General features: G+C 45.8%; 1 protein-coding gene across 1 annotated transcript; it reads right to left on the reverse strand.

Annotated features, from left to right (window-relative positions):
* Nucleotides 1-749: 749 nt before the first annotated feature.
* Nucleotides 750-6,986, reverse strand: LOC117809957 (serine/threonine-protein kinase MARK1-like). Its single transcript, XM_034679464.1, has 2 exons — nt 6,483-6,986; nt 750-1,091 (listed from the first exon to the last, which is right to left on the reverse strand). Exons 1-2 carry the CDS (start codon nt 6,519-6,521, stop codon nt 750-752), a joined length of 381 nt encoding a protein of 126 aa, XP_034535355.1. The 5' UTR covers nt 6,522-6,986.
* Between the last annotated feature and the right edge of the window lie 5,662 nt (nt 6,987-12,648).

Raw genomic sequence — 12,648 nt, forward strand, 5'->3', positions numbered from 1 at the left:
GTACTAAATAACTGTCTGATTATAACAAGCACACAGAATTATTTTAAAATAATAAAAATTATAATTTTAATTTAAAAACAAAAGTTTATTTTAAGAAGAGGCAAAAATCTGCAAAAAAAGACAAGAAATAAAGATTTTTAAAAATGTCTTGATAGCTGAGCTCCCTTGTCCCGTAGGTTCCTCTGGATCTCTGACGTAGATTCCTTTTTTGGGTCTGTTATTCATCCTTTCCTTCCTTCCTTGCTTCCTTCCTTTCTGCCTTCCTTTCTGCCTTCCTTTCTGCCTTCCTTCTTTCTTCCTTCCTTCCTTTCTTCTTTCTTTCTTTCTCTCTTTGTTCTTTCCATGTTCCTTCCTCCTTTATGTCTCCTTTTCTTCCTCCCTCCTTTCCTCACCCCCGTCCTTTCCTTCTGTCCTTTCCTTCCCCATTTCTTCTCCTCTTTTTCTCTCTTCTGGTCTCCCTCTCTTCTCTCTTTTCTTAGACCTTTCTGGAGTCCCTGAGCTCCCTTGTCTCGTAGGTTCCTCTGGATCTCTGCTGCTGTGGACGTGGTCCAGACTCCAGCTGCTACAACTACTACTATCCGTCTCCCCACTATCATCTCTCTCTCTCTTCATCTCCCTCTATCCCTCTCTCCAACACGGTCTCAGCAGATGTGTGTCTAACATGAGTCTGGTCCTGCTGGAGGTTTCTGCCTGTTAAAGGAACTTTGTCCTTGCCACTGTAACTTGCTAAATGCTGCAGAGTGCTCTGCTCATGGTGGATTTGGTGTTGATGTTGGTTCTAGAGTCCGGTCTAGACCGGCTCTGTATGGAAAGAGTCTGAGGGATGAACCATGTGAGTCCTGACCCCCCAGCAGGACCCCAGTCCCCCCTGAGGTGTGTGTTCTCACCTCTCGGCCGGTCAGAGTGTGTCGGGCCAGTTTGACTTTGGCGAAGTTTCCCTTTCCGATGGTTTTCATCAGTCGGTAGTTCCCGACGTGAGGCTGGTCGTCCGACGCGGTCGTCGCCGAGCTGCGGCATGGCGGCAGACTGTGACGGCTCGATGATTTAGTGGGCGGGGCCGGCGGGTCGGGGAGGCCGTCGGAGGTTTTGGGCTGAAAACGACAAAAGAAGAGAATAATTAAGAAGAAAGTCCAGAGTCTGATGATGATGTGGATCCTCTAAAACCACCTCTGAGGCCATCAGGGACCGTTGACCCGTCTGGGAGTTTGTTATTAAATATCACATTTATTCCAAAATGAAAACATGTTTAATAGATCATGTGTGTAACGTCCTGCAGGCCCGAGTCCGTCAGAGGAACAGGAGCCGACAGAAACCAGTCTGACTGAGTCTGAGTCAGCCGGAGGAGACGACACTGAGGAGGCCCACACCTCTACAGTTACACCCTGACATCACACCCTGCTGCTGGGACACACTCTGAACCAACGTCCCCTCCTCTGGAGCACATTTCACTGGATGATTCAAATAAAAGAGGAAACTCAAAGAAACTGAAGAACAGACTGAACATGTTCTACACCTTTAATATTCACTGCATTTAACATTTACTCCATTTAACATTTTACTCCATTTAACATTTACTCCATTTAACATTTTACTCCATTTAACATTTACTCCATTTAACATTTACTCCATTTAACATTTTACTCCATTTAACATTTACTCCATTTAACATTTTACTCTGCTCTCACATTACTGAGTGATCGAATTACTCCCTTCAGGAAAACATTAAACCTACAAAACAGACATGACTCTGTAGTGGAAGTCACTGCATTAAGAACAGACATGGCTCTGTAGTGGAAGTCACTGCATTAAACACAGACATGACTCTGTAGTGGAAGTCACTGCATTAAACACAGACGTGACTCTGTATTGGAAGTCACTGCATTAAACACAGACGTGACTCTGTATTGGAAGTCACTGCATTAAACACAGACGTGACTCTGTATTGGAAGTCACTGCATTAAACACAGACATGACTCTGTAGTGGAAGTCACTGCATTAAACACAGACGTGACTCTGTAGTGGAAGTCACTGCATTAAACACAGACGTGACTCTGTATTGGAAGTCACTGCATTAAACACAGACATGACTCTGTAGTGGAAGTCACTGCATTAAACACAGACGTGACTCTGTATTGGAAGTCACTGCATTAAACACAGACATGACTCTGTAGTGGAAGTCACTGCATTAAACACAGACATGACTCTGTATTGGAAGTCACTGCATTAAACACAGACATGACTCTGTAGTAGAAGTCACTGCATTAAACACAGACATGACTCTGTATTGGAAGTCACTGCATTAAACACAGACATGACTCTGTAGTAGAAGTCACTGCATTAAACACAGACATGACTCTGTATTGGAAGTCACTGCATTAAACACAGACATGACTCTGTATTGGAAGTCACTGCATTATAAACAGACATGACTCTGTATTGGAAGTCACTGCATTAAACACAGACGTGACTCTGTATTGGAAGTCACTGCATTAAACACAGACATGACTCTGTAGTGGAAGTCACTGCATTAAACACAGACATGACTCTGTAGTGGAAGTCACTGCATTAAACACAGACATGACTCTGTAGTGGAAGTCACTGCATTAAACACAGACATGACTCTGTAGTGGAAGTCACTGCATTAAACACAGACATGACTCTGTAGTGGAAGTCACTGCATTATAAACAGACATGACTCTGTAGTGGAAGTCACTGCATTAAACACAGACATGACTCTGTAGTGGAAGTCACTGCATTAAACACAGACATGACTCTGTAGTGGAAGTCACTGCATTAAACACAGACGTGACTCTGTATTGGAAGTCACTGCATTAAACACAGACATGACTCTGTAGTGGAAGTCACTGCATTAAACACAGACATGACTCTGTAGTGGAAGTCACTGCATTAAACACAGACATGACTCTGTAGTGGAAGTCACTGCATTAAACACAGACATGACTCTGTAGTGGAAGTCACTGCATTATAAACAGACATGACTCTGTAGTGGAAGTCACTGCATTATAAACAGACATGACTCTGTAGTGGAAGTCACTGCATTAAACACAGACATGACTCTGTAGTGGAAGTCACTGCATTAAACACAGACATGACTCTGTAGTGGAAGTCACTGCATTAAACACAGACATGTCTCTGTAGTGGAAGTCACTGCATTAAACACAGACATGACTCTGTAGTGGAAGTCACTACATTAAACACAGACATGACTCTGTAGTGGAAGTCACTGCATTATAAACAGACATGACTCTGTAGTGAAAGTCACTGCATTAAACACAGATGACTCTGTAGTGGAAGTCACTGCATTAAACACAGACATGACTCTGTAGTGGAAGTCACTGCATTAAACACAGACATGACTCTGTAGTGGAAGTCACTGCATTAAACACAGACATGACTCTGTAGTGGAAGTCACTGCATTATAAACAGACATGACTCTGTAGTGGAAGTCACTGCATTAAACACAGACATGACTCTGTAGTGGAAGTCACTGCATTAAACACAGACATGACTCTGTAGTGGAAGTCACTGCATTAAACACAGACATGACTCTGTAGTGGAAGTCACTGCATTAAACACAGACATGACTCTGTAGTGGAAGTCACTGCATTAAAAACAGACATGACTCTGTAGTGGAAGTCACTGCATTATAAACAGACATGACTCTGTAGTGGAAGTCACTGCATTATAAACAGACATGACTCTGTAGTGGAAGTCACTGCATTAAACACAGACATGACTCTGTAGTGGAAGTCACTGCATTAAACACAGACATGACTCTGTAGTGGAAGTCACTGCATTAAAACACAGACATGTCTCTGTAGTGGAAGTCACTGCATTAAACACAGACATGACTCTGTAGTGGAAGTCACTACATTAAACACAGACATGACTCTGTAGTGGAAGTCACTGCATTATAAACAGACATGACTCTGTAGTGAAAGTCACTGCATTAAACACAGATGACTCTGTAGTGGAAGTCACTGCATTAAACACAGACATGACTCTGTAGTGGAAGTCACTGCATTAAACACAGACATGACTCTGTAGTGGAAGTCACTGCATTAAACACAGACATGACTCTGTAGTGGAAGTCACTGCATTATAAACAGACATGACTCTGTAGTGGAAGTCACTGCATTAAACACAGACATGACTCTGTAGTGGAAGTCACTGCATTAAACACAGACATGACTCTGTAGTGGAAGTCACTGCATTAAACACAGACATGACTCTGTAGTGGAAGTCACTGCATTATAAACAGACATGACTCTGTAGTGGAAGTCACTGCATTAAACACAGACATGACTCTGTAGTGGAAGTCACTGCATTATAAACAGACATGACTCTGTAGTGGAAGAGTCCAGGTGCTGAAGTGGGCCGCCTGCAGTCCGGACTCTGAAACTAAATACACGTCAAACATGGAGCCTCGAAGTAACCATGAAAACAAGAGAGACGCTAACCAGGATGTGTCAGGAGGATTGTTACCCCGGCACATAAACCACCACCCCCCCCCCCCAACACACACACAAACACACACACACACTGAGGGGTCAGAGGTCAGGGTTCATAGTGGTGTGAGGTGGCCTCAGTCCCTTAGTTCAGGTTGGGGTCCACTCCCACCCAAGGGGGGTCGGGGGGGGGGGTCTCATAGTTCACACCCTCACAGTGATGGACCGCACATGACACAGTGACCGGGGTCAAAGGTCACAGCATGCCACACACAGGAGAAGGGAGAGAGGAGTGTTCTCACAGATCATGTGACGCTGGTGTTCTTTGTCCGAGCGTCTCCGACTGAAGGAGACAAACTTCTGTGAGACACGTCCTGCAGTGCATTCTGGGTAAAATCAATCACTATCACACAGACAGAAGGAGCCGGACGGAGCTGAGGGGGGGGACCATGAAACTGTGCTGAGAGCCAGGAGGGGACAACAGGACCTCACAGACCAGAGCTCATCACATCAGGCCGCTAATGTTAGCATGTTTGGTCCAACGCTGCACAACAAAACCTGGAGGGACGTCACCTGAGTCAACGGGAGACCGGTCACTAGCCGGGACTACTCTCTGCTGTAAGTGATATCACTCGTTACTGAAGTCCCCAAACCTGCAGTTCCTCCAGAGTCCACTAGAGTGTGTCTCCTGCAGTTCCTCCAGAGTCCACTAGAGTGTGTCTCCTGCAGTTCCTCCAGAGTCCACTAGAGTGTGTCTCCTGCAGTTCCTCCAGAGTCCACTAGAGTGTGTCTCCTGCAGGGAGTAGCATGTTTACATCCTGGTACAGAAACAGTTTGGGTCTCTGTTCGGTTAGCTAGGTATAAGTTAGCTAGATTAGGGGCGGGGCTTAGTTGAGCTACGGTTAAAGCTTCATTAGGTAACTTTATTTCGTGTACGAGAACAAGGTGAGAATCTCTACACTGACAAAAGGTATGTCCTCCCCGCTAACGCTAAAGTTGGCGCCAGTGTGTCCGCTTTAAGCTAGCTACTGTTGGACCTACTTCCTGTTGACCTAAAACAATCGACAAACAAGTTAGCAAGAGGCTAACTGGTCGGATGTCGGACGGCGGAAACACCGACAGTTCTGCACCTTTCGTACGAACTCTACCGTTTGAGATTCTGTTGAAGCTAACTAGCTAGTGTCTGTGAAGGTTCTCAGTCTAGCTAGCTAACTAGCTAGCTTCCTTCTACGCATTGATGCTGTTTAACTTCCGTGTCAAAATTCGGCGTGCTAGCTGGGGAGCACGCTCAGAACACCTCGTCCAGTTTGGGGCTAGTATGCTAGTCTGAGAGTTTCTGTGAGTTCAGGAAGCTAACAGCTCGCCTTAGCTCCGCCTCTTTCAGGAAGTTACTTTGAGTCAGCATTTCCAACATGGCGACCGCCGTCTTCACGCTCTATAACGCCTCTTCAGAGACCGATGCGTGACGTCACTGAGCGTACAGGTCGCTACATCATGAACAACAAAACAAGCTAACACTGAGCAGACAGGGAGGAGAGCATTATGGGTAATGTAGTCCGCTGGTTGAAGGAGGACAGATGTCTGAATGTTAGCGGACTCAGGCGGACTCAGTTTGTGTGAACTGACCCTTTAACATCCGGTCACCTCTAAGTCACCTGAAGGTATCTGAACTTTAGGACACTGGTCCCTGAACGCACCACAGCTGCTGCAGGTCGACCAATGAGATCAGACCTGGATCAGACCTGGATCAGACCTGGATCAGACCTGGATCAGACCTGGATCAGACCTAGCTGCTGGTTTCAAACCAACAACCTCTGCTCTGTCTGACTCACAAACCCTTCAAAATAAAAGCCCGGAGTCAATAATCAGGACACTAAATCAATCAATAACAGAGTGACTGAAACAGATTCACTTCCGGTTTCAGTCCCTGACTTCTTCTTCTGTGGACTCGTTAAAGTGTAGATCTGGATCAGTTTTAATAAAACACTCAATAATGGATCGAACCGGACCGACCTGCTCGGACTCCCGTTCGCTGACCGGGGTCAGGGGCATCCTGCCGGACCTCTTCAGATCCGCTTCAGTCCGGCAGCAGGTCCAGGTCCTCCCGGAGACTCACAGCATCTCTCCCCGGGACCAGGACACCTCAGCGGGGCTCAGCTGGAGGCTCCGCCGGCAGAGGGGCAGGCAGGCCGGGGCGGCGGCTACAGGAAGGCCCGGTGTGCGAGGCGGACCCAGACCAGGACCAGGACCCGCATGGACCCGAACCAAGAACGAAGGAGGGGGACCGACCGAGCGAGGGAGGACGAGGAGGAGGAGGAAGAAGAAGAAGAGGAAGAAAGAGTGAAGAAAGTGTGATCCGGGAGTTAGTCAGATCCCTCAGCAGCTCTCTGCAGGAAGCAAAACTATGACGTCAGAGCTCCTCCTCCCCGTCATCCTCATCTTCATCATCGTCATCCTAAAAATATCCCAGCATCCTCAGCTGCTTCCTCTGGAGCACATCATCCTCCTCCTTCTCTCCTTCTCTCCTTCTCCCCCCCCTCCCCCTCCCCCTCCCCCTCCTCCTCTTCCTCAGCTGTGGGGAGTCTTTTATTTTGGAGGGGTCACACATTAAAGACACAAAAACACATTTGTTCAGTTTGTATTTAAATATATTTAATCTCTTTATGTGTTTGAAACATTTCAAAGAAAGTTAAACAGATTAAGATCAACACATTTACACTCACAGCTCATGAAAAACTGCACTTTTATTTTGTAGAGTCACTTCCGGTAAGCGTTAAAACAGTCCGTCATCACTCTGATTTTTACACAAAATATTTTTATTATTTTTATTGTTAACTCACTCTAGTTAACTCTTCTGTTTGATGTCTGACACATTTTATATATTTAATTCATTTTATTATTTTATTGTATTTATTCCAGTGACATGACGTATTAAACACTAAACACACACAGACATAAAGATTCCTCTCATGTGCAATATTAAATTATTATAACTGTATATATTCAACACCTGTTTTATATTATTACTATATTTATATTGTCTTTTAAACTATTTATAACAGGCACCTTCAGGAGCAGCTAAATAAAGGCTCTTCTATTCTCTGTGTTTCTCCTGTGTGTGTGTGTGTGTGTGTGTGTGTGTGTTTATATTCAGGTGATCATTTCACACATTTATATGTTTCCTTAAGGTGCCAGGAGAGCTGATAGGCCACGCCCCCTGGACCCCAGGGCTCCTCACCTGGTTTAAAGCTGACTTCCTGTTTCCTCTCTCAGACACCGGACCATCGTCTGCATCGCCGTCGCTTCAGTTCGCGTGCTGTGTCGTTGTGTTAGTGCACTCGTCATGATGTTACACACTTTACACACTTCACACACTTCACACACTTCACACTCCTCCTGGTTGTTCTTCTGTTCATTAATGTTTAAATTAATTAAATTAAAGAGAAGTCTGAAGTCTTAGTCCTCCCATGAAAGGGTTAACTCTAATAATCTCATCAGAGGCTCAATCTTTCATTTTTAATTATTTTATTTTCTTATCATTTTATTTTTTCATTATTTTAATTTTCTATTTTCTCTGATCTGATGTCATCTTCTTCTTAAAACATTTTTTTGTCCTTTATTGCTTTTATATTTTATCCTTATTTATATTTTATCCTTATTTATATTTTATCTAAAAAATTGTTTTGAATTGTATTTTTCTTGTTTTATAATCAATTTTACCTTTTTATTTTTCTTTATTTAATTAATCTTAATTATTAAATTATATTTATTTATGGTTATTTATTTATTTAGTCTTAGTTACTACATTATTATTCCTTTTTGGTTATTTAATTATTCTTGGTTATTATTTCTTTCTTTTTATTTTAGTTTTTTATTAATATATATATTTATTTAATATTTGTTTAATAACAATGATTTAATGCTCTACTGTCTGATCACTTTATTCTTTGTATTATTTTTACTCTTTTACATTATTTTTATTTTTTTAATATTTGTTCAAGTTCTATTCTGCCATTCTTTGATTATCAAATCACTTTGAGGACATTTGTTTTTAAAGGTTTTAAAACTCAGGACTCAGAGACGTCCTGACGCTCTGCTGCCCCCTGCTGGTACCTCTGCTGCCCCCTGCTGGTTCCTCTGCTGCCCCCTGCTGGTACCTCTCCTGCCCCCTGCTTGTACCTCTGCTGCCCCCTGCTGGTACCTCTGCTGCCCCCTGCTGATACCTCTGCTGCCCCCTGCTGGTTCCTCTGCTGCCCCCTGCTGGTACCTCTGCTGCCCCCTGCTGGTTCCTCTGCTGCCCCCTGCTGGTACCTCTCCTGCCCCCTGCTGGTTCCTCTGCTGCCCCCTGCTGGTTCCTCTGCTGCCCCCTGCTGGTTCCTCTGCTCACCTGCAGCTGAGTCACAGGTTCAAACTCACCTGATCAATAACTGAACGTCACACTGAGATTAAATACGACTCATCTTTATTTAATGACTCTAAATGTTAAACCTCTTCATGTACGGTGTAAGCCAGAGACCGGCGCCCCCTGCTGGTGAGACACAGACAGAAAGGAGCAGAGAGCGAGGAGTGTTGTGGGAGTTTGGTTTAATATCGTACTGAAAAATAAATTAACGAAAATAACTTTAAAATGCAACAAAGACAAAGAAAAGAAAAGATCAGATTATAAACAATCTTTGCCAGCAGGGGGCGGAGTCTCAGAGTCCGATCAATTTACAAATATTTATATATAAAAAAGGAATCCATCGTCAGACGGATCCTCACACCACCAAATCACTCCTTTACACCCCAGAGCCCGGTCTGCCCCCTAGAGCCCGGTCTGCCCCCTAGAGCCCGGTCTGCCCCCCAGAGCCCGGTCTGCCCCCCAGAGCCCGGTCTGCCCCCCAGAGCCCGGTCTGCCCCCCAGAGCCCGGTCTGCCCCCCCGTCCCCCCCAGCACACCCAGCCGTCCGCCCTCCAGCTACAAAAAGGTCCTAGAAAATTTATATTTATATATGTATATATATATTCATACACATGCCCTGTGTGTGTGTGTGTGTGTGTGTGTGTGTGTGTGTGTGTGTGTGTGTGTGAGGCTGTACAAAACTAAACTGTACAAAAACAAAAAGCACACAGTGGTGATGGTGACGTGGATGGAATGATGATTAGATATAAACAAAGTGATGAAGGAGGAGGAAGAGGAGGAAGAGGAGGAGGAAGAGGAGGAGGAAGAGGAGGAGGAAGAGGAGAGAGGAAGAGGAAGAGGAGGAAGAAGAGGAGGAAGAGGAGGAGGAGGAAGAGGAAGAGGAGGAGGAGGAGGAAGAGGAGGAGGAGGAGGAGGAAGAGGAGGAGGAGGAGGAGAAAGAGGAGGAGGAATGATACTGGAGGTAAATAATGGAATCAAACCCCTCCAGGTCTCGGCTCGACCGGTCTGGAGGAAGGACTTTAAAAACAAGACTCAGGACTAAAGATCGTCAGAGGAGATCAGAGACCAACGCGTCCCGTTGGAGCGCCAAGAAGACTTCCTTCATCTTTAAACCCGGGTCTTATTCTACGACTCAAAGGAACTCAAGTTTCCCCCTCCTGCAGCAGGTCCACAGGCTGTAACGTAACCCTTAATGGATCAAAGTGAGTCCACTAACAGGTCTGGTTCTGGTCCCTGATGGATCAAAGTGAGTCCACTAACAGGTCTGGTTCTGGTTCCTGATGGATCAAAGTGAGTCCACTAATGGGTCTTGTTTTGGCCCCTGATGGATCAAAGTGAGTCCACTAACGGGTCTTGTTTTGGCCCCTGATGGATCAAAGTGAGTCCACTAATGGGTCTTGTTTTGGCCCCTGATGGATCAAAGTGAGTCCACTAATGGGTCTTGTTTTGGCCCCTGATGGATCAAAGTGAGTCCACTAACGGGTCTTGTTTTGGCCCCTGATGGATCAAAGTGAGTCCACTAATGGGTCTTGTTTTGGTCCCTGATGGATCAAAGTGAGTCCACTAACAGGTCTGGTTTTGGTCCCTGATGGATCACAATGAGTCCACTAACAGGTCTGGTTCTGGTCCCTGATGGATCATAGTGAGTCCACTAACAGGTCTGGTTCTGGTCCCTAATGGATCATAGTGAGTCCACTAACAGGTCTTGTTCTGGTCCCTGATGGATCACAGTGAGTCCACTAACAGGTCTGGTTCTGGTTCCTGATGGATCATAGTGAGTCCACTAACAGGTCTGGTTCTGGTCCCTGACAGGCTCAGGTTGTCCCTCTCAGAGAGGATCCTTCCTCTCTTGTTAAACCCAGGAGTCTCTGCTCTCCCTCTCCCTGATCTCTTTGCCTTCTTTGTGATATTGTGTGACTTTGACGTTGTAAACGATCCCTCTGATCAGACTCAACATTTACATAAGTCACCATGACACTCCCAAACTACCAGACCAGAGGTAGACCAGTACCTCCCTCACAGGACACAGGAGCAGGTGGTCTCCAGAGTCCTCCAGACCTTAGTCTGTTTGTGTCGGATCCAAACAAATCAACCGATCCAGTTCAGAGGTAGATCATCAACTCCCATGGTTCACTCCGGTTCAGGTCTGTCTGGGTCTCTGAGGAGAGTTCCTGAAGGTCCGTGTCTCTGGTCTAAAAGAGTCTTCCTCTTTAAGATGACGTAGGTCAGCTGTTTGGAGAGTCCTGGGAGGATTTTGGGGAGTCCAGGATCCAACAGGGTGTTTGTGTGACGCACCATGACACATCAAAACTACCTGATCAAGTCAGGAGGAGATCAGGACCCCAAAGGTCGACACGTAGAGAGACATCTGAGCCGGTCTGGGACAAAACCAAGACCAGGTATCTGACTTCACATCAGCCTGTTTCACTGCTGCAGGCCTAAAGAGACCACTACCGGAGACTTTCCAGACCTTTTAGTGATTAAGACTTCAACATTATTCTAAAATCTGACCTGGGTCTAAAATAAGACCATGAACCTTAATCGGACAACGTCTACCTCATCAAGTCTAAAAACTAAATCCACCTGAAAACCTTCAAATCAAAGGAGAACTATAAAAACAGGAAGTCAGTCACTGGAGAGTACCATCAGTTTGGAATCAATAACAACAAAAGGACCACGTGGATCTGGTCCAACACGGTCAGTCAGAGACTTCAGGGTCGGCCGGCTTCAGGAAAACCTTCATTGTTCAGTCTGTCTCAGAATCAGACCTCAAAGGGGGCCAGTTCAGTCTGGATTAAACCAGCAGGGGGTCAGTTCAGTCTGGATTCAAACGAAGGGGGTCAGTTCAGTCTGGATTCAAACGAAGGGGGTCAGTTCAGTCTGGATTAAACCAGCAGGGGGTCAGTTCAGTCTGGATTAAACCAGCAGGGGGTCAGTTCAGTCTGGATTCAAACAAAGGGGGTCAGTTCAGTCTGGATTAAACCAGCAGGGGGTCAGTTCAGTCTGGATTAAACCAGCAGGGGGTCAGTTCAGTCTGGATTAAACCAGCAGGGGGTCAGTTCAGTCTGGATTAAACCAGCAGGGGGTCAGTTCAGTCTGGATTAAACCAGCAGGGGGTCAGTTCAGTCTGGATTAAACCAGCAGGGTGTCAGTTCAGTCTGGATTAAACCAGCAGGGGGTCAGTTCAGTCTACATTAAACCAGCAGGGGGTCAGTTCAGTCTACATTAAACCAGCAGGGGGTCAGTTCAGTCTGGATTAAACCAGCAGGGGGTCAGTTCAGTCTGGATTAAACCAGCAGGGGGTCAGTTCAGTCTACATTAAACCAGCAGGGGGTCAGTTCATTCTGGATTAAACCAGCAGGGGGTCAGTTCAGTCTACATTAAACCAGCAGGGGGTCAGTTCAGTCTACATTAAACCAGCAGGGGGTCAGTTCAGTCTGGATTCAAACAAAGGGGGTCAGTTCAGTCTACATTAAACCAGCAGGGGGTCAGTTCAGTCTACATTAAACCAGCAGGGGGGGCTGTTTGTAAACCCTGAGGTGATCCCAGCTCTGTGATAAAGGACCTGCTGCAGGTTTTTAAAGGTGGCGTTGAGACGTACCTCCGGTCACCACCGGGGGGCGCCTGAGTGACGAGTCACCGGGTCGATCACCTGACCCCGCCCCCCCTCTGAGTCTGAGTTTAAACATTGTGAAGGTTTCCCTGAGAGCCGGCTGTCAGTCCTCGGTCCCCCGTTTGTCAGTCTGAGCCTATCAGAGTAAAGCTGTAAACTTTGGTC

The sequence above is a fragment of the Notolabrus celidotus genome, unplaced genomic scaffold (genome assembly GCF_009762535.1).
Source record: "Notolabrus celidotus isolate fNotCel1 unplaced genomic scaffold, fNotCel1.pri scaffold_89B_arrow_ctg1, whole genome shotgun sequence".
NCBI lineage: Eukaryota > Metazoa > Chordata > Actinopteri > Labriformes > Labridae > Notolabrus > Notolabrus celidotus.